General features: G+C 41.6%; 1 protein-coding gene across 1 annotated transcript; it reads right to left on the bottom strand.

Annotated features, from left to right (window-relative positions):
- On the bottom strand, nucleotides 1–27,781 carry PIK3R4 (phosphoinositide-3-kinase regulatory subunit 4). The gene is made up of 20 exons (XM_075418900.1): nucleotides 27,492–27,781; nucleotides 26,505–27,261; nucleotides 25,152–25,285; nucleotides 24,395–24,977; nucleotides 22,010–22,144; nucleotides 19,833–20,054; nucleotides 17,272–17,445; nucleotides 15,961–16,106; nucleotides 13,665–13,868; nucleotides 12,579–12,780; nucleotides 10,826–11,025; nucleotides 9,644–9,854; nucleotides 7,504–7,669; nucleotides 6,518–6,682; nucleotides 5,112–5,323; nucleotides 4,707–4,838; nucleotides 3,237–3,337; nucleotides 2,104–2,192; nucleotides 1,564–1,672; nucleotides 1–636 (listed from the first exon to the last, which is right to left on the bottom strand). The coding sequence occupies exons 2-20, from the start codon at nucleotides 27,232–27,234 to the stop codon at nucleotides 466–468; spliced, it is 4,086 nt and encodes a 1,361-aa protein (XP_075275015.1). The 5' UTR covers nucleotides 27,235–27,261; nucleotides 27,492–27,781; the 3' UTR covers nucleotides 1–465.
- Nucleotides 27,782–27,810: the final 29 nt, after the last annotated feature.

Raw genomic sequence — 27,810 nt, 5'->3', positions numbered from 1 at the left:
TACTGAACAGGGAAGCTCAAGTGGACTTTATTATGGTTATTAGCATGTACAGGGACATTAGTGCACTGGTTCTCAATTTCTCAAATTCAACGCGGGAGCAGTCAGACGCTGTAGTACTTGTAGCAGCTCTTTGCTTTTTGCATATTTAGAATGTGTGTTGTGGGACGTCTTTAAATAATATTCTGAAATGCCCTTGAAGAACAATGCAGTCAAAACAAGGCTAGACTATTTCTTCATAGACTGCCCGGTATTTCAAGGGAATGCTATAGATATCAAACATCTTTAATAAAAGAAGTGAATAAGAAGTGCTAACAGGGTGGTAGGATACAGATAACCGATTTTATCATCACCTTTATAGTCTTTAAAGTCCATTCTATTCCATAATCTGGAAATAGTCCTTGAAAACTTCATTATAACACTATTTATTTATTACAAATATTTACATACTATATATAAGTACAACTTCTATTTCCACACTTTAACGATTCCATCCCTTGATGCAGTTACTATAAACCCTTGTGTGGTCTGGAAAGTTGCGATATCTGTGATAATATCATGATGTCCGACGGGGAGAGACTCTGGACCCTTCCGAGGCGTCTCATCAGTGGGACCCAGTTTTTGCTTGTTTTGAATTTCCTGTACAAAAACAAAGTGAGAAATATTATTTACAGACAGGTAAGCATTTGCAGAGGGGAATTATCACACATATTAGGTTGCAAAAAAATCAAAAACCCTCTTAAAACAAACAAAAAACCTCCCAATCACCCACCCTTTGATGGCTTTCTTAGGATTACTCTTGGTTCATTTATTTTCATCACACAAAACCTAAGTCTTAATCTCAACTGACATTACAGCTCTCTGATTAGGGAAAGAATGCTTTTTCTCATATTGATTTCAATCACACTAAGATTTGATAGTTCGGGGAGGGGGGAGCTACAGCGACACATACATCTTAGCTTCCCAAGGGTTTTATAAAAACTGGCTCAATAGCATGAACATAATTAAGAACTTCACATGAAAAACTGAAAAATCATAGTGCACAGGTAGACTCTCACTGACTTGACTTTTTTTTTTTTTTAATACAGTCACCTTTGAAGTCGCATTCGTTCAATTGCACTGAAACCAAACATTGTGCTATTCAACAACTACCAACACTGCCCATTCAAAAGTCACTCTGCAGGCTGTAATAAAAACTGCAGAGTTCCGCTACCATATTATTTTGGTCCCAATACATCTCTCAATGCCTTGCTAAGGTCCTACACAAAAGACATTCCAAAGACTGATCAAAATCTAAAGTGTTAAGACACTAAATTTCAATACCACAAAAGAAACACGACTCCAGCTTCTGCATGTATTATTTGGTAAGTCTAATTATGCCAAAAACAACTGATTTTTTTTCTTTTAAACAAATTTCTTCCTAACTGCCTGAAAATGCAATGGTGACTCCATCCATAAAAGGTAAGAGTGAGATAGTTATAATTAAAGCCATCATGCAACTAATGTAACCCACGGCCCCATCCAAAGGCCAAGCAGAATAGGTGTCCATCAAACAAAGCAAAATACCTGAACCACCTCCGTGCCCTCAATTATCTTCCTGTAGTAGGAAACAGATGGGCAATTAGAACTTCCAGCAACAACATACGATCTCTCAGGGTAGGCTAGATCCCAAAACCTAAACACAAAGAAAAAAAAAAAAATCAAGTTGAGATCTTAAATCTTATCAGCTTAATAAAGCTGTTTAAAAGTGTCTTGCTCTTACGATGAAAATGAGTGGGCACAAATGCTATATGCTTTCACGCTTAGTGGAAGAGTGATGCAGGGAAATCAACATTCCTAGCAAGCTTACACGAGTTATTGTTTTGTCTCTTGTCACGTAGCCCATAATCACCTTTACAGAAGTGTACACATTGTGTTTCAGAGCAGCACTGAGTTTTGCACTACTTTTGGCTGAGAACAATTCTCTCAGCTCACTGGTGCTTACTGATGAACACATCTTCAGCATTACTGTTTTCTTGGAGCTTACTTAGGCAACACTTGGCAAAATTTAGTACACCAGCAGGGGTGGAGGGGAAGGTCAAACAAAAATGTTCTTGGTTTTATTACCTTATTTTCATGTCCGAGCCTGCTGTCAGCAATATGGGATTACCAGATGCTGGACTACAGTATATTCCATGGATGCTGTGAGGAGAAGGCTAATAGGGAAAAGGGATACATGAAAATAAATTATCACCAACAGCTGTTGCCATGTTTCACAAAGGGAATACGTTCTTTACCACATTCATCCATCCATCCAGTTCCCAAATGTTTCTGACGAATGCCAAGTTACTTTGTTAACATGCCACATCTTAATACCTTTTATTCCTTATGTTTCACGGAGCAATGCAACAGCTTTAAGTCTGCTTAATGCTTCTTTGGAATCTTGGGAAATTATATTCTCAGTGATGGCAAACGAGAGAGATTGTTTCTAACAGAATCAGACAGGCGAATCATGCTGAAAAGCACACGGATGCTCAAATTTTTATGCTATAAAGGCATTAAGGGACAGACGTGTAACAGAAAACCAGCTTGAACCACAAGCTCCCTGTGTGCAAAGTGCGTGACGCAAATGAACTGAATGTGTGATCTTTGTAGCATGTAAAAATTCAAGTTGAGGTAGATTCCAGATCTGCATTTCCAAGATTTATAGAAGCAGCTGTGGTTATTTTTGTGTAAGTGTTTGTGTTTTAAGAAAGATATCCCAGATTTCTACTTCCCAAATTAACTGCTTGAAGAGAAGGAACTTTATGTTTCAAACTAACAGCTGAGTGTAGTAGTCACATTATATTATGGAAAGAATGTGTGAAAGAGCAGGTGCTTACAGAAGTACGCACAATCCCAGAAACAACAAATAAAAGCAAGTACCAGATGCTATGCCATGAATTTTGGCTTTGCCACAATCTGTACAGGCTTGACCGGCTCACTGCTTTTCTAAGAACGTGACTGGATGTAGCAAGTGAATGTTACAAGCACATTCCACATATAGTGGAAGACATCAGTGAAGATTCAGGTTACGCTGCTGTTTTACAAAGGGGATTTAATTTTGACAGCAAAACAGTTATGGAGCCAAAATAAACCCCAGGGCAAGTTCCTGGTGCCAAACTGGCAAGGCCACGCAGACAGGTAATCATACTGACACACAGCACGGAGTCTGAGGTTGTTCTGCCCTGGCTACAGAACAGGAAGAGAAAGAGACAGACCTGCAGTTCTGAAAGAGGAGGTGCGCTGCTGGCCCACAAAGTGAAGCGTCGATCGCCAGTTTCCATATCCCACATGGAGACTTCATTATTGCCTTGAACAGCTACAGGAATGATATCGTCAATGCAAAAAATATAAACCAGGTCAGTTGGTTCTCGCTACCTGTTCTACTGACATGATACAGAGGGTATGAGATAAAGACACTCTCCACTTGCTCTCTGCAGCATTTATGTTAGTCTTGTGTTAGCAGTAAAGCCATGCATGCATTTTGTTGGGTTTACCACTTGGTAGAAGCTTCACTAGAGTTGAGAGGGCCGCATTTAAGAGACTTTACATGAAACCTGTTGTAATCTCCAAGCCTTTTTAAAAGGTATTAAACCCTCAGTTTCCTCCCTACATAACTTCTCACCCTTCTTTGAGAAGGATGGATGGTCTGCTCAGCATGGTCATCAGGGACTTCAGAGATTACTCCTGGGCAGGTGAGACAGCAATCCAAAGTTACAGAGTTCGGTAGCTTCAATGAAGTTCCACACCCATGTTTAGTGTGGACAGGCAAAGAATTCTGTTAAAGGGATTGTTTACATGCCTGGCAGCAACCTAACAGGCAAGGGCTTTCTAATAATAATCCAAAGTGATGAACTTTGTCACTGATTTATTCTTTAGCAGGGAGGAAACAAACTAGAAAGCACAGTGAAGCTTACTTTATTCATATGGCTTTTCAAGAGATTTATCTCCCAGGCTGGTTAAGAACTAAAATAAGAACTGAATCCTAAGAAGCAAGTAAAATAAGAAACTCAAATTACTCTCATTTTACAGGAACTTTTATCAATTTTGTTATTGTAGGATTAGTTTAAGCTATGTGTCCATTTTGGAATGTGTTCCTAACACAAACACTTAAAAGTATATGACAGTACTACATGCAGCGAGGATGCAGCAGCTGTGAACATACCAGGTGAGGAATCTTGGGAGATTTTTGAAAGCTCTGACCCATGACACAGCTGGGTTAGATTCAAGAGGGAACTGGAATGGGGCAACCTTTCAGTCTCTGGTCTACAGAGGCACTGAAGGCAGAATTCCCATCAACTTCAATGCATGTGATGAGTTTGGGGTTTATCTTTTATAACATTTTGTCCTTTGAAAGTGATGTGGTAAACAGCACACAGGGAGGGACCCTCATGAAAGCTGTAATCCTCAGATGATGATAATTGTAAAGGCTGTCATTTTCACAATAGCTTAACACTATTCCCCCCTCCTTTTCTAATTTCAAAAAGCCAGGAAGAGCACAGTGGCACAACACAAGTACAAACCTTCCCTTTTTCCTCTCCCCAAACAAAGCACAAGAAAAATTACAAAGAAGAGAAAAAAACCCGAAACCAACCAACTCCCTCCAGGGCTTGAAGCAGAAGCTGAAACAGAAGCTGCTTTAATCATAACCCACAACAACTGTGAGGTAAGTTTAAGACATCTTTTACCTGCAATTACCCAGGACTGATAGACAGGATGCATGAGCAGGCGTCTGATTCGGGCCTTGGAAGGATGAGAATGGCTGGAGATTGGTAACTGAAACCTCATATCCCAGCATGCCATGGTACCATTGCTTGTTCCTGATGAGAAAAAGCTCCCCACAGTCACAGAGATAAATACATGGGGTTTTGTCCATAGCCTTGGGCTCTGTTCCTAGGGAGATGGGCTTCAGCCTCAAGTAGAGGGCAGAATATTTCCCACAAATAGCTCAGGAGGTATTCCTCTCCTCTTGTTTGAGAAAAGCATATTCTAGTCAAATCAGATCAGGCAAAAGCTTGAGGTATGGTTGTGGTAAAGGAAAACCAGAAGGGGCTGGGGGGAAAGAAGGAAGCTAACAAGAAATACAGCCTTACCAATACACAGCCAGCATTGGTGTATGTCCACAGCAAACGAAGTTATGAGGCCTAACTTCAAATCATGTTTCAGCGTCCAAGCGTTGCTGCTAGATCGCAAATCCCATCCAACCAGAGATCCATTAACTGTACCATAAGCCAGTACTGACTGGGCTCCTGAATTGAAGTGATGCATATCCACCACACAGCCATCATCCTTCAAATCTAAGGACCTGTGTTAAAAGAATAGACTAATTTAGAAACAGATACTACTCCCTCCAAGTTTAAGACTCCTTCCAACAGCTAATGCCGAGCAGCATTTTCCTCTTCATGTCACTTCTCAAGGCATCTACCAGAAACAACTTCCTGACAGCAGCACAACAGATGTTTACGCTCTCTCAAATCCCTCTGCCGACAGGACCCGCAAGCCTTCTACACATTAGCAAAATGCTGTCCGCAGCTCTGTGCAAACAAATGCAGCTCTCTGCTCTGGGTCTCTCAGTGTGTTTGATACTTCTCTCCTATTCATGCTCCACGTTCATCAGATATTCATCTACCCAGAGTTTACAGGCAGGAACACCCCTCTCCATGTTATACTGCCAGCACTGTCAAATCTCTTACTGTGTGTGCAAATGGAGACCTTAAGACACAAATGCAGTACATACCAAAAGGGAAAACCTGGTTTGTAGTTTCCATCTCCATTAGATTTGGCTTATTGCATTTCTGAACTTGATCCCAAATAAGAGAGGACATTTGAGACAGACACCTTACTTTTACTTTGGACAGAAAAGAGGTCTTTGAGGTGGTTTCTAGACTGGCTTGTGCTTGGACATGTCCCTCGCTCAAGCTGGAAGATTAAGCTGCTGAATCAGCACCCAATATTCAAAAACTGCTCATACGGCGATAGGTAAGAAAGAATTAAACCATCCCCAAAGAATCCCCTAAATAGCATCCCATCCCCCATATCTTTGCCACCTTACTCACACTAAAAGCCTCGGAGAAAATACTGCAGGCCTGAGGCCAAACGACAAAATGTACATTTGTAAACATTTATCTAATGATCTGTAAAAGAATCTCCAAAATCACTTTGTAAGTATTAACATCGTAACAGAGGAGGTAAGAAACTACTAATCCCCGTGCGTAAATAAAAGAATTGAGAACTATTCAGACTGACTGATTCATTGTTTCAAGCTCACAATAAGCCCAGTGACACAGGAGGCACCAATGACCCAGAGCCATCAATCCTCAGCCCTGCACGGTTGCCCTTCAACCCTTCTTTATCAAGTAGGCAAAGATCATGGATTACAGCCTTCCAGTAGAGCCTGGGCTCAGCCAGCAGGAAGCCTGGAGCAAATCAAGGTATCTAATCGAGGGATACACTAAAAGCTTGAGCTCTGTGGTGAGATTTAACTGCTCTAAGTACATACCTGCTTTGTATTGGATTAATTTTAGGAGATTTAGGGAGCTTTGAAGCTTCAATACGAAGGAGCTGGATGGCACCATTATCCGAAGCTATAGCCAAGTAATGCGAGCCTTGGCAGAATGTAAGTGTCTTTACATGCCCTCCAATCCGAGAGTATGTCAAAATTGATCTAAATAGGAGAGAGAGAGAGCAAGAGAAAGAAGAAAAAAAGAAAAAAGAGGATTTTTTTTTGTGGCATGTTAAAAAGAAAATTACTTCTCTTCAACAACTACTTAAAACCAATGACTCTTCAGAGACCTCTCAAAGTAACATTTTCTAAGTGTTCCAAAATCAGAAAGCAAAATAGCCTAAGATGCCTCTGCAAGCTTAACTCCTCATCTTTGAGCCCCTAAGTTATGGCAGTCTCCAACTGTAAATGCACACATTTGTCTATGGATAAAATGAAAAAGTGTAACCTAGATCTGTATCCAAGTAGTATACTGTAGTTACTGTTATTTAACCAACACTGCAGTCCACTACGTCTTTTTTTAAAGTACTTTGAGACAGACATCCTCTTCTCCCAAAGATATCTCTCTCTCAGAGATGGTCAGCCCCATACCACCCATGTTTCAACCAGCAATACAGCCTTCCTGCATCAAGTATCAGTGGATGAGACAGTACAGCATAAACCTAATTTGTTCCAAAAACCTCAGATGGCTTTAAACAGCAGCGCCAGAATGTATTTATGTCTGTACAGAAATGAAATCAAAAAGCCTGTAATTACTACAACTGCAAAGCAGTCCCTCTGCATTTTCTAGCAATTTTTTTTCTTTCATTAACTAATTGAAACAGCAATCTAATATTTTATAGTTGCACGCAAACAGGAACACCAGTATATTTCACTATTGAGATCTCTAGCACACCCACAAGTGATTCATATTTTTCTCCCTGCTCTAATTTATTTTGCACTCTAAAACAGCAGCCCCCAAATCCTATGAGTTTTAAATCTACCTGGTCGTAGTGGTTTTTCCTTCCATTTTTTGGCTGTTCCAAATTTTCACTGTGCCATCGTTTGAGCAAGTTGCAAAAATGGAGTGTTCATCAGAGACCTGAATGCGGTTCACCGCAGACTTGTGTTCATGAAGGTGAGCTACCAACAATCCCTTGGGACGCCATCCTGCGGGGAAAAACGAAACCATAAAGTCTGGTGTTGATTTTATAATTTAACAGGAACAAGAAAATCCCCTGATCCCATCCACCAACAGCTATATCGGGGTATGGTCATTACAGCTGCAAAGCACAGAAGGCACTGACAACACAGAGCTAACAGATTTTAAGTACTAAAGGTGAAAGCCTATTTGCTCAGCTCTTAAGCTAAACCCTACTGGCAGTTCTGGGTAAGAGTTTTCTTTTAGACGAGTTCCCTGTACATTCATGAGAACACAAAGTGCCCTTCTTTGTAGACTTTGTAGAGACACCAGCGCACAGTTCTCCTGCTATCAGCCTATGCAGATTGCTGTGCTGCAACTGGCAAGCCCATAAAAGCCCACAATGCACATGATGAGCAACAGGTTTGAACAGACTTCAGTTCCTGGATTGTCTGCAGAGTGCCTGAAGTGACAGACTCAGTGTTACACTACCTGGTACACTGCCAGCCTTAGGTACCTAACAAAATGAAACAACAGCTCTTCTAAATATCACAGAAAATCTATTCCAGAACTTTAAAAACAAATTGAGTAGTTGAGCTGCCATGCAATAACTCTTGCCAAGAAATTGCCAACATTTGTGTGATGTTTCCTTCTCTGAAATAAGCAACGCAAAAGTATCTGGCTGCACTTCTCACATGCATCTGCTATAGTGAAGGATTAAGAGCAGACGAAGATAATGAAGGACAGACCACAGCAAATTTCAGAATAAGACACAAACGTTAAATATGAACATTTTTCTTGCACTCGCTCACTTGTACTGCAGAGCAGGTCAGCTGCTTGTACTGAGACACGTTATTCCATAGGTTGTAAAACTCTTCAGAAGACAAACACACCGCTTAGCCAACCTCCGTCAAGGTTAGCTATGTTCAAACGCTATCTGGTTGGACCATTTTCCTGATGATTTTCTACTATTTCCCTTAAATTAGACATGGTAGCTGTACGCGCCCAGGTGTGCACATTTATGCGACATCTTCCAAAAGACTTTAGCATCACTATGTTGATTGCCGCAAGCCTAGCTGGTACAGATTCTGCTCCCAGCATCTGGAGTTTAAGCACATGAACTGCCCTTAGTAGAGGACACTCGGGAATCTCCACACGGGATACCCAGCAACAACTGCATGGAGTGGAGAACGCCAACAGAAAACGCTGATAACTAATCTGGCTAAATCCCAATCTCAGTTTGGAGCTTCAAAATTTAGGCTGAGGCCATAGGAAGACAACTGCGACTTGAAACCATGTGTTTTCTCCCAGAGTGGCTGCCAGAGCCCTCATTAGCAAAACCTGGGAGTTGCTCCTTTCTGGCAAAGAAAAGGGAACAAGATGTGAAAATGTCTCCCCTTCCCTTCTGAAAGCAAGAGTGTAGTATGGGAACACACATCTTCTCTTCGTGGCTGGGCACTGTATCGCTGTCACCACTGCTGACGGGGTCAGGCTCCTTCGTAAACAAGGGCAGCTCAAACAACCCACCCCAGAACATGTGCCCTTGGGTAAGAAAATCTGGCCAAGAGGTTACAACACTCACAAGAAAGCCGAAAATCTGGAACCACCCCAGGCAAAACACATTTCGCACCTGCCGACACAATGTTTCAGCCCTTGCCCAAGCCAAGCTACAGGCTGTTACAGGGCAGCCGGTTATCTGCCATAAGCCTGGTTACAACCAACCAGCTTCAGAAAACTCACTGGAACAAAGCACACAATCCGGGCTTCAGACCAGTGGTTTGCGTCCGTTACTGCAAAGGTAAAGATCTCTGTTCAAGACCCTCTTTCATAGGTCATGCATGTATTTTTCCAAGTAGGTGTTCTGCACAGCAGGCACATTTCCTAAACTAGTAATTTCCCCTTTTTCTCATATTTTGCATTTTTTTCTTGAGATGATGGTGTTTTGACTCAAATTATATATATATATATATAGTGTATAATAACCTCAGTGGCTTGAGATTTACCTGGAGGTGGGGGCTTGCTCTCCCACTCGGCATTCTCCATCATCTGCTTGGCAAGTCTCTCTGCATTGCACTGTTCTCGCTTCTGCTGGATCAGCTGCTGAAGTTCAGTTTTGCAAGTGGTGATGCGTAACTGGTGTGCAGATGGGGATGCTGTACTGCTCAGTACCTGCAAGGTCGGTTTCCTGGGTTGAACAACAGTTCCATCAGATGCCTGCAGGAGAAAAGCACTTAAAATACATGCCTTACCTTCCACACATAGGTAAATCCTGCTCTTATGATTACAGGGTCACACTGAAGAAAACTGGAAAAAAAATCTTTCTTATTGGATCAATTAGCAAGGAATTAGCATTAAAAAAAATTAATGTTTGCATGAAAACAATTAAAAATAGTGAAAATTATTATCTATATAAAAACTTCACCATTCATCTATTTCACCCTGTTTGACTAGTCTGTATTCTTTTTGTAGAAACTATAACGTGCTGTGCACACCTCTTAATGTGATTATTACAGAAGCAGCTATTGCTCTCAAGACTGACAGAATTACAGGTTAGTTCTCAAATGATTATTTGTTTATATTGGGCTTTAAAAACAGAAGTATGAAGTGTTTCCCTCTTGGTTCAGAGTGGACACTCATTTAAATCTATCAGAAGTCAATCTCCAACTAGAAAAAGAATAGAAAGAAGTGTTCAGTGTCAAGAGATGCCTCCACAGCCTGCACGGATCCCAGCCCATCCTTCTGTAGCCAGTATTAAGTATTACAGGCACAGGATGTCTAAATGCAGCTGTGACGTGATACACCGGTTCCAAGTTAAAATCATGACATCTCCTCTTCCTCACAACACATATCAGAGCGTGCAATTTGAGGAAAAAAAGTCTTCCCTGCCAGAACAGCTTACCTAGTAACTGGCTAATCCACAAAGCCCCATTTCTTCATGAAAAGCATCTATTTGTTAGTGAAGCTCTTCTGTTCAAGTAACTAAACTTCCATCCTCTATCAATCCCTATTTTAAAAACAAGAACTTGAAAGTCAGCTATTCTGCTGGAGAAGATGCCAGGGAATAGCACAAGGGTAAAATAACCTCCAAAAAACCCAAGAGCGCCACATCCCTACAGTCCCACTTGGCTCTAAAACAACAGGATCATTTCAGTTTAAGATGTGAAGATGGTATTTCTCAGCAATACCTGTGGGGAGGATGACAAAGTGGCACAAATGCCAGCTGAGGACTCTGAACGAAGAGGTTTCCCAGCCTGGATGGCTTCAGGATCAGCAGTTTGCCCATGTCCTTTGGGTATTGGCTGGGAGATGTTAGTTGGTTCCAGGGACCCAAACATGCTTTTCCATTCTTCATTTACATTTGAATCTTGCTTTACGTGTTTTCTAGCTATAAGCAATCAGGAGGGAGAGAAAAAAAAACACAATCATGACCGTATTCACTCAGGCTGGTCATTACTTTCAGACCACATAGGAGTCCAATGTTTACATGCTAATTTATTATTTATATAGTTAATAGAGAAAAACATACTGACAGGTTGTTTAAACCAGCTGACAGGGATTTATGAGGCAAACAGAACACACGTGGCAAGTGCTCTGTTTACACCAGCTTAATCCTATAGTTGACTCATGCAATAAGTCATTCTGGTATAGGGAAATTTTGGATCTAGAAGGCTGCAGGATTAGACTCCACATAATTTTTTCTTATGAGAGTTACTCCATTACTGGCATCAGACAGGAATAAATTTGTAATAGTACAGTATGCAAATTATTGTCAAGGTCAAATACAATCAATTTTCTATCACAATCACACCACCTGTAGATTGAACAATGTTATCTGTAAATAGGAGTTTTATTTATTTTCAGCATTCCTCTGGAGTCACTTTAAACTGTAAAATACAGAAAGCAAAATGAAAACATGGGACAAATTAAATTTGGACAAAATCAGTGAAGAAGTTAATCTAAAACTGTCACTTGCAAAGTCTTCACACCTTTAAGTCAATCAGTTCAAATACAGGCTTCATATACTAACATTTAAACTCTGTTCACTCCTGACTCCACAAGATGCAAAAAACTGAAAAACCCTGTACTTATGTACTTTCCTTTAAAATGATATGCAAAAAATTGCAGACTAGCATCTTAATTCTGTAAACAAGATGGCAATAACTAGCTGGTTTTCAGATATTTCTGTATGCTTACACCTGAAAACACAGAACCCAGCAGCAGTGTACAGAGGAGAGCCTTACAAACTTGACAGAGCAAAGAGGAAGCTCACCGTCTGGAAGAGATTGATTTTGAGGATACAGAGAACTGGAACAGAGTTAGCAGCAAGTGGATTTCAAAGCTGAACAACAAAATTTAAGAGGTTTTTCAAACTGAAACAGGAGCAGGCAACAAAGTAAAATGGGTGATGAGCAGCCGAAGAACCCTAAGGTCAAAAAGCACGTACTTGGTGGGTGAGCAACAGCTGGCACTCCTCAGTGCCGTCCTGTTTCGGCATCACACCTAGGCCTCAGTTTTCTCCAACCTACCTCAAGAAAACCTCCTGGATTTTCACAGTTAAAGAGCTCATCACTTCTTGAGAGGAAACAGAAATAGCAGTAACGTAGCCTTCATAACTTACACTGCTACCATGGGTCACTAGAGTCCTGTTTGTCACAATCAGCTAAACAACCTGTGCACGTTACTACTCCAAATGCAGTCAAACTAAATTAAATACTCTCAGGGGCAAAAATACCCCCATCCTTCACTGATCCAGAGAGCATTCCAGCACCTCACATTTCAAATAGCAGCAGTAATTTTCTTCTTCGAAATTCTGTGAGGACTGTGATAGTTATGTAGGCTGAATTACCGAGAACACTTGCTGAGTAAATTTAAGACTTAATTCTCTGACCCTGAAAGAAAAGTTATACTTTATCTATACAGATCACAAAATATACCAACCACGTTTGTCATCAGGGTCCTGCTTTGCTTTAACAAGATCCACTTGTCTCCCAGTTATTCCCAGAGCTGACAAGTCAATCACCCCTTTCTGACTGCTGTCATGCAGGTGGCTCTGATCCACTATATTGGCTTTAGCTTTATTTGATTTTAACATAAAGTCTTTCAGTGCTAACAGTTTGTCTTCTTCCTCCTCAGTCATCCCCTACAGAATAAAAGAAAAGATATTATGATTTACTTTTGAACAAGAACACGTATCCAGGCACGAAGATGTAAGAAGCAGTAAGATTAATGACTGGCTCAGGAGTGGAAGGAGAGAGCGCATCCCCAGAATTCAAGGCATCAGTCTGTCACTCATACAAGACTTTGGGTAAGCTGATGTAGTATAAGAGTATCTTTCCTCCTCAGGAACAGAGCTAGGAATAGAATCATAGAATGGTAAGGGTTGGAAGGGACCTTAAAGATCATCTAGTTCCAACCCCAATAGTGAAAGGGCAGAAGAGCATTTAATATTAGATCACTGCCTGGTGCAGTCTGGCTTGTTGCCACCTAGGCCACGCTTACAGCCCACAAGCCACAGGAAAAAAAGGGGCAAAAAATATCCCGAAACTCTCCCCACACACACTCAGCTGCAGTCCTTCCTCCTCCTAGTTCCCACTACTTTGTGTGGGGGATTCTTAGTGCACCCCTCTTCACATATAAGCCTCAACACCTTCCAGCCCCCTTTGGCCTTGTTACTTGCACGTCTATCTCTTCAACAAATGCATGCTCTTCTCTCCAACACAACACGCAGCACGTATACCACCACAGAAATCTGATGCACACAGCTGAAGTCTTTAAAAAGAGGATGTATTGGGGAAATCCAAATGTAGGGCTGCCCTAAATCTGGCAGATCTTTTCAGAATCTTCCTTAACTCCTAAACTCATTCTCCTATAAGCATGTACTGAAATCAATAAAGTTAATGGTTTGCAGGATCAGAACCTCAGACTGGGAGTGCACCAGAGCAGCCACTGCAAGGTTCGGGTCTGTGGAGACAGAGATCAAGAATCTCAAGCCTGATTTTCAAAGTACAAATGAAAAACAATCACTTGTGAAAGAAGCTTCTTCAACAGCTGTGCGATGGCAGGGTCCTCTGGGGGTGGGCAGTCGGAGAGAGCACCCATCCTCCTCTTCTGACGCATATGAAGGTGTCGGAAGAGGCTCGTGATATCCTTTGATCTTAAGACATAATCAAATATGGAACGGCTGACAGGCTCTTTAAGTACACTTAGCAGGACTATTTCTTTATCTATCTGCAATTCAAAAAGAGACACCAGTCAACATGGAGGAGGATGATATCCATATAAACATGGGGAAATCTAGCTATAAATGCTGCCATCTCATGTCTACCATGTCTGCACTTTTTTTTTTTCCTAGCCTGAAAATCACTAACTGGACAACTACAAATATTAATATTAAAATCAATCTCTTCCTCTGAAGACATGTTCTAAAAACCAGTTTCCAGCTCAGTCCTGAAGAGAAGCTTTCAAACTTACAACAACAAAAAATCTTGTAGGACTTGAAAATTATTGCCCATGTTTGTGCCAATAATCTAGATTCAACTTCTCTGCTTTCATGAAAATAATCTCTTTCCCTGTGTTGGTCATACCAGATTTTCTCTGTTCTTTTTCCCTGTTCTCCCAGCAGTCTCAGAACATTAACTTGGCATTGCTAGATGGGATTAAAGATACTACTACTATTACAATGATATTTCAAACTTTGCCTGTCCTTGTCCTACATTTATCCTGTAAAAATACCGACTAGAAGAGCTCTTCCCCCGTGTCAGTCAGATTACCGAGTTTTCTCTGATGTATACAAGGGAATAAGAATGCACAAGCATGTAATTAAGTAATATTCAAAAGCATATTGGGACATTAGTAAACCGTCATAAGAAACTGATGAATTAAGGTATAATTTAGAATCATTAACTGGGGCAGTCCTTATAAAGATTGTTCATTACTATTAAAATAGAAAAAACCAAACAAGTTTCTATTATTCTAGGTGGCGATTCAACATCTGCTTGTGTCCAGAGAACAGGTTTGGACAAAAAGCTTGTACGCAATTCAGATTACTTGCAGCCCCAACATTCCTTTGAGTTTGTACTTTTATTTAGTACTTGATCTTTGCTGTCTCAAGAGTAGGTCTTGACATGGTGGGGGGGAGGGCAAGCCATATTCATGAAATAGGCCCCTGGTTACAGTCCCACAGTTAAACAGCCAAACGTAATTCAGCCCAAAATTACGACATAGATGCTTGTATAAAAGTTAGAATACTCCAAATAATTAACGGGAGACAGTAGATTTGGGACTGCCAATTCTTCCTTCACAACAGTTTTAGAAGACCTCATTCCTATGACACGCTGGCTGTCTACATGAAAAATAAATTCAAAATGAGTTCAGAGTGAGGACTTCTTTATTACAGTCCAACTCAATGTTACCCCCTACTTGCTTGTTATATTTAGTGTTGCATAGCAAAGAAAAGATTTATATACTAAAATGAAGCTGCAAGTGAACAAGACAGACATTTATCAATGCCTAAAACCCAGCACAAGGTGTCTAGGGAGATGTAAACATGGAAAAATATTATTTTAGTGAAGTTACCACCTGCATGGTTTACAAGAAAATGTGATGCACTTTTCAATGTAAGTACTGCAGCGGTTTCTTATTTAAACACCCGAGAGATGCATTCTACAGGTCCTAAAGTTACATGCAAAGGTGCCTACACAATCCTATTACCAATAACATGCAGGTCATTCCTAGACACGTGCTATTATGAAATGACTTAACTCATTCACGCTGAGCACTCTGCCCTTACCCCTGGCAAAGCACGGAAACAGAGGAGTAGCACTGCTGAAATCCTGAGCACAGCAATCGCTACCTAACAGAAAGCTCATGTTTTCAGAGGGTCAGGCCCACAGACAAATGGGTTAGCGGGGCAGGGCTGGAATAGTCAGTCTTGTAGATGAAAGCACAGAGGCTAGAAACACTTGTTTCCCAGCCAACTTCTCACGCCTTTCAGAGTCCTATAAACTAGCACAATATTGCAAGAGTTTGATTGTAAACAAGGCAGAGAAGGGCTTGAACCAAAGACATACCTGTTGATTTTAAGCTTTGTAAAACGGTCTGCAATTTGCAACAAATTTGAGACAACATTCTTTCAAACATGGAAGGCAATGACCATTCTGTCAATGTCTGCCAGCAGAATTCAAAAAAACTGTATCGCCTCTAACCTTAACTGAAAAAAAAAAATTCTAATATTCTCATAGCCAGGACCATGCCAAGACAGACTTAGGAATTATGACTAGTCCAGATATATTCACATTAATATAATTTGATATTATATTACCTGTATTATTGGTTGTGTGATAAAAGGATGGAGGTATGGCATTAGTTTGCAGTAGACATCAGCAATATTCAAATACTGTGCTACCACAGTGATAAATCCGACTGCACCGTACCGTATCCAAAGATTAGGATGACACAGGAAAGGTGCTGAAAGAAAATTAGGCTGTTAAAATATATCATTCATATTAAAGAGTGGGGATCATCCTGTATATGGCATCCTGTGATGTCATTTCCTTCCTCTAGAATTACGGCCAAACTAAGCTTTCCCTCCTGCAGAGCAGCAATGTTAAAACACTCATACTGAGAAAATTATTTCATGGACTTCACTGTACCCATGCTGCTCAGCTTTTTTGCTGTTGCCGAAAAGCATATTTTTCTTGTTTATTCATTTCAATCCCTAACTGTCAACTCCAGATTTGCAAAGAAGACTAATCCAAAAGTAAATCTCAACCTTACTCTAGACAATTCGGGAGAATCCCAATACCAGTGATGATTTTTTTTTTTAATCAAATATTTTATTCCTTCTTTCTTTCCCTTTCTTCCTTGAATAGTCACTACTCATACTGTAAGATTATCAGACTCGGAAGTCTGTCTCAATTATGTGGGTTTTAAGAAGTTGTAATCAAGTGACTGTATCTAGTCATGGGATATAATCACAGGTCAAATGCCCCAAACTCTGAGTGCATTTGAAAAGCCATAACACTAGGAAGAAGCAGACTACATCTCAAACGTTCAGTTGGTATTTTATTTTCCATAAATAGCTGGTAAATCTTGGGCACTTCTAAATTAAAGTGATAAGCCTGATGAGAAAGGAGAGACCAACTCTGTTTTCGAAGTTCTGCTGAGTTAAATGGTATTTTATGGTGTTAGAAATAGGATGAAAAAGGATCATGTACTATGGAAAGGACTGGATTCCTTCTTTCCTCAAAGGCTGATGGATAAGAGTGTGCAAATCGTGTGCCTGATCAACTTCCAGAAGTAACCAGGAGTTATTCTTTATAGGAGGTTGACACGAAGAACAAGAAAAGATCTTAAAGCAGAAATTTTGTGGGACTAAGTGTTGTTTGCTGCTATCCTATACAAAGATCAGTGAAGATGCTTCCAATTTGTTCCACCAAAACTATTATTCTAGAGTTCTGAGCACTAACATGGTCTGACTAGCAAAACCTCATTAACACAGTCCTGTGCAGATTCTAAAACAGTACTATAGATTTGCATATTGGACAGCTAAGCTGACAGTGAAGCTTGTTGTAGTACCAAGATTTCTTTTCTTAACTAGCAAAACAGGGTATTCTCCAGTATTCCAACTTACCAATATCACAAGCAAACTCATAAATATGAGGCTTTTGCAAGAGCCCCAATTGGCACATACAAGTAAGAGCATTGAGGGCTTTGTAAATGACAAATTCTTCTGCATCACTGAGACCTTGCTGAAGCAGAGGTTTCAGTATTGATGAGCTTTGCCAGCCAACGTAAGCAGCAACACCTGAAACATGAAAAGAACACATAAAAAATCCAGCGTAGCACTTCCTTGCCTTTCCTCACCAAAGTTTAAAATTGCTATCCCACGGAGCCATCTGAGAACAGATAATCATTAGAAAAAAAAGAAGTTGCTTTCCAAAGTTAGAACAATATTCTGAAAACTGTTTGATAGAAGCAGATCCCCTTGCCTGCAGAGGTCCTTGCAGAAGCCAGGCACAGATGGCAGCACACAACTGGCCAGCAGAAGTCTGAAATGGCGAGGCAAAGACAGCAGTGCTCCTAAGGGGTGGGGATGCGGTGACTGCATGTGTGCATGGAAAGGACAAGTGAGCAACAGTGAAAGGTTCTGTTAGCAGGATTTTGTCTTTGAACTTTGCAGTGACTGTAATTTGAGTATCATTCAAACTCCTGAAAAGACTGAACTGGATACCAGACTAGTTATCAGCATGGAAAGTCTATAACATACATTCGCTTAGCCACAAAAGAAAGAATCACTAATAGTCAAAAAGGAACATTTAGAACAATCTTCTAAAACTCTGCCTGAAGTGCCTCCAAGATTTGCTGCTTAGTTAACTAGTCTCAAATTATTTGCCATCATGAAGCCACCTTGACTCTAGTTTCAAAAATAAATCCAATTTTAAAATATATTTCAAAATCTTAGAAAGATGCCAAGATCAAAAGCAAAGTGAAAGTAATTCCTTTGAAGCTGCTAGACAAAAATACATCAACTGCATCGCAGTAAAAGAAACTGTTTTCCTATTCTTCTTCCTTTCCCATGTGAAAACCAGACACTGGCCACGTGAAACTGTCATCTGGAATTGCTTGTTTGGATTAGATAGCCCATCTACAATAATTGATCTCTGGCAACGGTCAAGGGGATGGACCTTGTTGGATTTCTGATCTTTCCTCTAGTTTTACATCCATGAAGCTAACATTCCTTCCCACAAACAAAGTCCTCTGTTCTCAAGAGAAAAAAAATTAGTTTCTAATTGAATAGCTCAGGGTTATCGTTGTTATTATCATACACGGTACACCACACAGACCATAACTGCCTCTACTTCTAACCCAGTTATCTGGGATTAATAAATCCCAGACAATTCAACATGTTCATCACCATCAGAATCAAGATTAAACATAAAATAAGCTTATCACTTTTACTCTAGTAAGGTAACCCATACACTTGCTCATGTATTAATGGTGGGCTTTGCCACCAGTTGCAGAAAGGAAGAGAGGAAGAAGAGAGAAGAGGCACAGGTATGAGAAATCCCCTCAGTGCCCCTGTTAGGGAAGGGCATCTGCCCACAGCCACAGGCTGCAGCGTCTGCACACACTTAACCATGAGTTAGAGAGCTCTGTTTTAAAGATGTGGAAAAGCTTTAAGTATAACAGTGTAAAACAAAACATAAATGTTGAAGTTTATCCAAATTCTTCTGCGAAGGTTTTGAACAGATACTGGGAGAGGAGGAGTTAAAAATACATCTCTCTCCATGCCTTTTGCAACAAGCCAGGACACTGTGATCTGTTGGCTACCCCACTGCTCCTTCTAAACGAATTCTGACAAGTTATCAGCATCACATCTTGGCAGGGTTTGCCAGCACAGCATTTTATGGCTTCCAGTCATAGCAGAACGTGTGCCTACCATAATGGCCCTGCTGGAAGTTTGACTATGCTCCTTTTGCATGCCACACACCTGAAGTACCATTTTTTTCCCCAAGGTACCGCAGTCTGCTATGGGAAAGTTTTACTGAATCGCAAAGCCTGGGCACTGCCTCTCAGCAATAGTCATGTGGAATGACTGCCACCGTACATGGAACATCAGATACAATAAACAGCTGGTACAGAAAGCCATGATGGCACTAATCATTAAGTTTTCTGAGCTGACAAGAATCTTTAAGTATGGTTTTAAGGCACTAAAAAAAAAAAATTCAAATTATAATTTTAGCCTATACAGATGCATAGTTTTCATTGTATGAACAGGTCTGCTGAAGTTAATGGGACACATACACTCGTGAAGTGATGCATCTACTAGACAGCTTGCAGAAATCTTGGCATTTGTTTGTCACAATTTAGGCTTTTTCAGTTAGTGGCTTTAGCAAAGACTCAAAAAAATTAAGTATCATTTAAAGTTTATTTTTTATGCTAATCTAACCTAGTCTTAAATGCCTCAGTCTCATTTGTATTAAATATTTGGACTAAAAGATATTTGGATTTACACTGTTTCATCTTCCTTCCCTAAAGAAACATTTACACCCAATAATTCAGTGAAGTCTTTTCCTATAAATTACAGAAATCTTTATAAGAAAGGACTTTTATATGACTGTTAACAAGATATGCAAAAGATAAATTTATGTACATTATTATCTATCTGGCTGGCTGAAACCAAACACTTACCAACAATGCTGTCAAAGAAAGCTCCTCGAAGATGCCAGTCATTCTTATCATTTAAGAAAGTGATCATATGAGACAGAAGAACATCATTGGCTTTTTGACGTCCAAAAAAGACACAGAGACGTGTTATCCCATTTTCCATCAGTGTTTGTTTCACAATATTCTCCGGGTCACTTAGCAAAGTCACAACTTTCTGCTGGACCATTTCATGCAAGGCTTGCAACTCTGCAAGAGACAACAGAATGAACATTTGGCTTGGGGAGAAAAACTATGTGCATGGGTACTACCTGCTGCTAAAGGAGCTACACTGACAAGTCATCCTGAAGAACACCCAACTTGGTAAGATGGACAGTGCAACAGAACCTCAACAATTCCAGCAACTGACTTACCAAAGCCTTCAGGCTAAGCACGAGGTGGTGGCAAAGCCAAAGAGTATAGAAAGGTGAGACAGTCTTACCAGATCGTAATATATTCTAAACTTGTGATAACTTCAACCAAGATGACCCAGCTCATTTTATATATATATATATATGTATATGTAGGTGAAATGAAGATGTGAAGAAACATCAGAATGACTCAGCAGCAATGTTGCAAAAGTAAACAAAATGCTTCAAGGAAATTCTGGTTTGATATGTTAATTTGACTATCAGTTTCAAAATTTGTGAAGGGACAACACTTCCAAGAGTGTATTTTTAGTTAGGTAGATAGATTGGCTTCATTAAGGATACAGAGAGGAATAAACAACACTTGAAAAAGTGAGTACTTCCAATTTCATTAAATATCAGCGGTTACCCTAACTCTACAGATGAAAAATTTGAAGATGAACTTGCCTATGACTTCTACTCCCTGATGCAACTAAAAAAAACATTATTTCCATTTAATAGAAATATTGATTTGCTAATGCACTGGCTATTATTGAAAGCTGTACAAGGGAGGTTCTCAAACAAACAGCATAAAAATTTCAGCTACTGCCTTCCCAGCTTTGGAGGGGATGATTACCATTTGCCTGCAGTCAGAAGACCAGCTAATTTGCTTTCTATTGTGACTCTGTTTGTCAGTCATGTGACAAAGTTGCCTTCTGGGTTCAAATTTCTCATGCTTGGTTTTTAAAAGGGTAAAAAGAATAGCACTATTCAAACTTCTCCCTTGCATTGCTTCTTTCATCTCCAAGCCATTCTGAGCGACAGGGGACAGTATTTCTCAGAAATACAGCCCTTGCGACTGGGCTTCCTTTCTCTCACTCCTCAGCAACTCTGAGCATCCCATGCCTTGCATGCAGGAACCTGAAGGAGATTTTTTATGTTTGGTTTTGGTAGGGTGGTTTGTTTTTTTTTTTTTAAAAGTACCAACCTGCAATTAGTTAAGAGATAACTGAAAGATACCCTTTTCCCTACCAAATGGAGTATGTGTGGGATGTTTACCAATTACAGTTAGTCACAGATTGATCTACTTAGCCCAAACGAGAAATTACAGTTTTCAACTACAAATTCTTCCCAGCTTAGAAGACTTGCCCAGCATTGTTCCGGAAATCTATGCATCACTAAGAGGCACTGGAGCTGACACACAGGTCATTTATCGCCATCCCTCCTTCCCAAGGGAAAGAAAACGAAAAGCCATACTTAGGATTTTGATTCCTTCTCTGTGCTACAGTCACAACAGCACAGATAGCAGTGTTGCTGCCCCATGGCATCCATACATTCAGCATCTTCCATCAAAAAGATAGACAAGAATTGCCAGGAATTGCCAAAACAGAAAAGGAAGAATGACTGAAAAATACAGTACTATGACTATGCTAGAATTTGACAGGTTTTTAAAAGCTGACGCTGCCTGCCACTTCCATGGAAGTGGTATTTGGAACGCAGCCATGTTGTCCCAGCTGACTTCTTTACGGGACTGTGAGTGAAGCTGAATATGCAACGAGGCAGCCAACAGCACACTCAAATACCTTGAGAACTCTGGGAGAAGGAAATCGTGCTCATTTATATACTTCTTTGTCTTTCACGATGTTCAGAACAGAGGTGTCTGTTTCTGCACATGCTGTGCTACTGGTCGAGGAAAAGCATTCTTCCTATTGAAGAGGAAGGCTAAGCTTTGAGAGATGAGGAAGATCAGTGCTAACTAGGAGCTTCGGCCCACAATTTGCTATTATCAGCAGGCTAGGTAAGTAGAAGTGACATTACCTGTGTCATAGTTATCACTAGGGTGAGATGTCTCATCCATTTCTTCACCATTTGGTTCATTTTCCATATTCAGATTTTTCAGCTGTACTAATTCCAAAAATCTCAGAGCCGTTTCTGCCAACAACGCTATGTTTTCTGCAAAGGAAAACACTTTGGTTAAGAGGTGTCCTACTTTGCCAATTTACATCATCCCTCTGTTGAGAGATTATAACCACTGACAATACCAGTCATGATGGACAAATGGGATGGAAATTACACAACATGCTCTGGCCAGCCCAACTGTGTTGACCCTGACCCCAGTGAAGCTATCAAGTACATCAAATCACATGGTACTTCTTGTCATGTAAACAGTGGAAAACCATAAGGATATCAACTGTAACAAGGACTAATTTCAGTCTTCTATAACTAGCCCTACATCCACCTAATCTCAGGCTAATGACTAAATAACTTGATAGAACCTAAAGGCCAATTAACCTGAATTAACTAACATGCCCACATGGTAGACTGCAACAAAACAACAACAAACCACCACACCAGGATATGTATCCTAGGCAGTAACAACAGGGTTACGCTTGAGGGCTGGATTCCACTTTTAGAACATTTGTCCCCATATCTATCCACATGATTTGACATCGTTCTGCACTGTTTGGAAGCTGCCAAAGCAACTCAAACTGTATTATATGGGTCAGGCCAACGCTGGCACAGGAATAATCCCATCAAGGCACAAGTCCTACTTAAGCAGCTGTTCCAAGTGTTGTCCAAGACAACAGCAGCATGCCAGCGAAGCCTGTCCACAGCCCAGATCAAATCCTGTAAGTCACCAAGCTGACCACTTCCAAAACGCATGCTACAGTAACGCAAGTTAACTCAGGTATTAGATTACCTTTAAATAATTTGAAAATTTAAACTGCTTTCATAAAAGAAAAGCTATTTAAAATTAAGGCAACTTAATCAGACTTAACCATCTACATTTCAAGTAACCTTTTAAAATTTCAGAAAATATTCTAGCTATACTCAGTTTGAAAATAAAGTCAAATCACTGAACCCAGCGAGAACCTCTGTGGAAGCAGATGCAACTGGATTCTATGGGTATTGAGGCCTTTTTGCACTTGCAGAAAAGGAGAATGCATTTTGTTTCTTCCATTTCAGCTTATTTAACAAGTTCAGCTTCATACTAGTTCATTTAAAAACTAATTACAAACAGACTGTAATTTTACAAGATTTGGGTATTTTTTCTTAATCTACAAATAAAAGCAAGGCATGAAAAAATGGTTCTTTCACAAAGCCCTAAATGTGGAAGATCAAGGTGACAAAAAGCAATTTGTTCTATTCATTAACTACACATTGTCTACAATCATTAGTTTTATGAGCTTACTTCTTAAAGAAAAACATCACCTGTGACATTTTCAACTGAATTCTGCATTTATAACTATTAAAAACCAAACCAAAACCCAAAACAACACTCTTAAACATATGCTAGTCATAGCAAATAAGGGTACATGGTAAATAGGAAATATGGACATGACTACAAAGCTTCTTCCTGAACAGGCAGAACTCGTATATCTGAATAACATACAAAGAAAACTTTTGCTATGGTATAAGCCAGTCTATTACATAGCAACTAATGTAATTTCAGCCCCTGAATATCAAATTTAATTTTGTGGGGAAATAACTGAAGCATAGCAACACACTGATGCTTTAAGTTAGTTTCATATTTATTCAGTTCAGTCAGACTACTTCAAGCAAACAATCTGAGCTAATGAAATGTCAATTAAGATAAATTAATAAAAGCAGCAAAGGATGGGCAAGCTCAGAAAGCCCTGCTCACATATTTGGCTTCACAAAGACCACTTGGACAAGTATTTTTCTGCGTTATGCTCCTGCTTATCCAGGGAATAAAGCCAGGGCTGCTTCCTTGAGCGTGAAGCTCTAAACTCTGAGCCCTTATCTTAGCTGTGGGCTGACCTGCTGCATGCTACATCCAGGCCCTAGCCCAAAGCACACGTACACATCTTGCAAGTTGCTTTTACATGCAGAATTATAGAGAAGAACAAACGTTAATTTTTAAAAAAGTTAATTCACCTAGCAGAGAGCAAACACATGTTGTCAACTATTCAAAATGTAATTATTTACTCTGGGTACAGATCTACACTGGAAACTCATCTTTTAGTATAAATCAACTCATTAATAAGTTGCTGCCACCACCCGCACCAGTTTGATTAAGTGAACAGAGGTGTCTTTACCTGCAGTCATTTCTGAGACTTCTGGGAAGACTTACTGAAACAGAAACAGCAAGCTACGCAATGATTTTGAGCAGAGGAGAAAACAGTTAAGGAAATACAGAGAAACCCCAAGATTTGGAGTTTTGACTGGATTTCTTCTTACCAGCATATGCAAGTCTGACGATGGTGGCTTCATCCTGGGCCAAGTGTGCAATGCCTGGAAGAATGTATTCTGGGTAAATGTTAATATCATTGCGTGGCACCTCTTTGACGAGAGCAAGAACTTTAGTTAGTGTCCTCACAGATTCTGCCCTCACCCTGGGCACAGAGTCGTTGCTGAAATGTAACAGATAAGGAGTAATACGATCCAGAAGAATCTCTACACTTAATCTCGGTGCTAAATGAAGAATCAGTTCCAAAGCAGCCAGTTTTGAATCACAGTATTTGAGAGTCTGTAAACAGGAAGTTATCACAGACACTAGAATAACCAGCCCATTCTCTTTTGTCTCTCCCTCGGCTTTCTCTGTGCGATCATGCCCACAGAGATTGTGAATGATGTTGTCCAGATCTTTACGTATGACCAATATACGCTCATCTGCCGATACAAACGTTTCCTTGGCAAACTGGGCCATGTAAGGCTGAAGGAAAGTGTAAAATATTTCAGGAAATGCATTGTTACGTTGCTGTTTCAAATAATCTTCAGCTGCTAAACGTTTATCTGGCTCGCGATGGACCATCTGAGTGACCTTGAGAAAGGCAGAAGTAGGAGGGAGCGGGAGAGAAAGATTAGAGGTTTAGACATTTGTAATAAAAAAAAACCAAACCAAAACACCCAAACAATAAGCATTTGTCACCGAAGTAGGTGAAATAAGCCACAAACAGACCACACAAATGGTTCTAATGCTGTAGTCCATCCTTACCAGCTCTCTGATACTGCTGTCTTCAATTTTGTTTAGGACTTGATCAGGGGAGAAGAGGCCATTTCTATAAGCCAAAAGCTGAGACAAATCAAACAAGGGTACACCTTCTGTGAAGAGCTCTGCTATTACACACCCTGGAGAATCAAAAAAAAAAAACAACAACAGAGTCAAAGATGTCAGAGGATTATAAACAGACACTTTAACACTCAAAAAAACTGGCCATTACACTTCATACATGACATATCTCCCAATTATTTTATTTCAAACATGCCAACAGCTGAGGAGTTTGCAACCAAGAAACATAAAGCGGTGGCTTCAGCCACTTGCCAGCTGGAAAATACATCACCAGAAAAGGAACGTACATCATTGTCACGTGGAAGAAGCCAGCATGGATCGAGCAGTAGGTCAAAACTAAGCAGCCCTTTTCCAGAAGGTAAAGAAATAACCTCTAATTCCAGTTATGCTGGGACACAGCACATATTCACTCGCACAAGCTCATAAGCACAGTGAGAAATAATATGACTGCCAAACACAGCCCTCCCTGTTGTGTACATGACACCTGTGCTCTCCAAAGGTCCCACTCCTGGTGCTCCTAACAGTCAGCATCTTGCTTTATCAGTGGAGTGCCTGGAAGTTTGGCTGTAAGAGCAGCTTGCAAAATGAAGTAACCATCATCTTTAAATTCAGACTTTCAGTCACTTTAAGTGGGGTGGGGGGGAGGCCAGACTTACGGCTTTCAAACTGCTCAAGACAAAGCCCACAACTAAAGGCAGGCTGCCAGCATCAGACTATCAAATATTTGCAAATGTGACTATGACAGGAGCTTATTTAGTTATCTGACTTCCTGCCTGTGGGGAAAACGAAACAAGAAGGGGCTTCCAAAGCCAATACTGCCACATTGCCCTGAAAGCTGGCTTCGTCCCCAGGCAGCTGGACCTCAGGGGAACCGCTGACGGGTTCCTCCTCCTGGTTCCCATGAGGCATATGCTATGCATCCCCGGAACCTCAGCCACGAGAAGGTGATGGTCTGTGGCTTGCAGAACCATCTCTTTCCCAGGGTACAGCTGAGCCACAACAGAACAGTTTGTGACTTCCCTCCTCAGATAACAAGGTGATGCATTAATGTAGCTTACTGTATTGTGTCTGTCTGTACCCTTCCTGTGAATAAAAGGTTTAGGGTTGGGTTTTATGCTTAAAATAAGCAAGTTTTTCCACATGCTGTTCTCTAAGCCCAGTGTAAAAAAAAAAAAAACAACCCACCAAAAAAACTCAAACCCAAATAAGCTTTTCTGCACCCCAATCATAAACACAATCATAAACAACACACTGCTGTATCCTGACAGCTCCAAGTACCTGCAGAAAAGATATCCATGGCACGTTTTAACTCCCCTCTCGTTCGCTGATTGCTGTTTGCCAGGTCTACCAAAGGAGTGGAAGGGTCCCGCATGTTTTCCAACTCCGTAGCAAACATACTGCCATCAACAAAGCGCTCGGGAGCAATGTAGCATGTTCTCCTCCGCGATGTGTCAAAGAAATAATTGAAGTCAGCAGGATTGTCTTCAGGAAGGTAAGTTGGCTTAAAACTGGCAAAGTCAGTTAGAAGAACCCAGTTCCAGCTGGTCACCATGATGTTCTCCGTTTTGATGTCCCCGTGGCGGACTCCAGACTTGTGCGCTTGGTCCACCGCAGTCAGGATCTGGAACGCGATCCACCTCTTTTCAATGTTGTTCAGGAACGGCCTGGTACTGATTCGATCATAAAGGTTGTCCCGTACATACTGCCTGAAGAGCATGGCGGCCTTCTCGGACAGGGTCGCCTTCTGGAAGGGAAGGCAGTTCTGCGCCGAGTGTAACCTGATCTTCAGCTCCTCCAGCTCCTGCTTGTAGCTCGTCAGGGGCAAGGTGGGATCCTGAATGGCGAACACCTTCACCACCACCAGCCCCTCCCGGTGCTTGGCTCGGGCGACCTTGAAGAAGCGGGTGCTCCCCAGGCTCTTGTCGTATTCGAAGTCGTGGATGTCCGAGAAGTAGCTGTCCACCGAGAGGATCTGCGAGGGGGCGATGCCGGCCAGCTGGTTCCCCATGGCGGCACCACCTCCTCCCGCCTCAGCCTGCGGACGAACACAAGGCGTACTTCGCACCGGCGGCCGCAGCCCGGCCTGCCCTCCGCTTCCCCCCCGCTCCCCCGGCCCCGCGCAGCGCGGCCCCGGCTCCCCCGGGCCCCCCGCCCCGAGCGGGCCCGCCCGGGCCGCGGCTCCCCCCCACCAGGCCCCGCCGCCGGAGCCGGGCCCGGCGCAGCGGGCCGCCGGCGCGGCGGGCCCCCCCCCTCCTCAGCACTCACCGGCGCGGCCCGGCCGGCCCAGGCAGAGCCGCGACGGCCCAGCCCCGGCGGCGGGACGGAGCGAGGCGGGACGGGGCTCGGGGCGGCGGAACCGGCACCGTGAGGCGGGCGGGGGAAGGGGCGGTGCCGTGAGCTCACATCCTGCGAGGGCCGAGATGGTGGCGGGGAGGGGGCTCGGGCTCAGGCTTGCCTCGGTGGCCATGACGTCGGCTTGTGCCGTGGTCTGGGCCGGTTGTCTTCCGATGAACTCCTGGGGGGTGGCCGCAGCATGGCTGCTGCTGTGAGCTTGGTGCCGACGGAGCGCAGGCGGTGCGGAGCG

The sequence above is a fragment of the Opisthocomus hoazin genome, chromosome 4, assembly GCF_030867145.1.
Source record: "Opisthocomus hoazin isolate bOpiHoa1 chromosome 4, bOpiHoa1.hap1, whole genome shotgun sequence".
NCBI classification, from domain to species: Eukaryota; Metazoa; Chordata; class Aves; order Opisthocomiformes; family Opisthocomidae; genus Opisthocomus; species Opisthocomus hoazin.
This window is presented reverse-complemented; position numbering and strand designations above follow the sequence as displayed.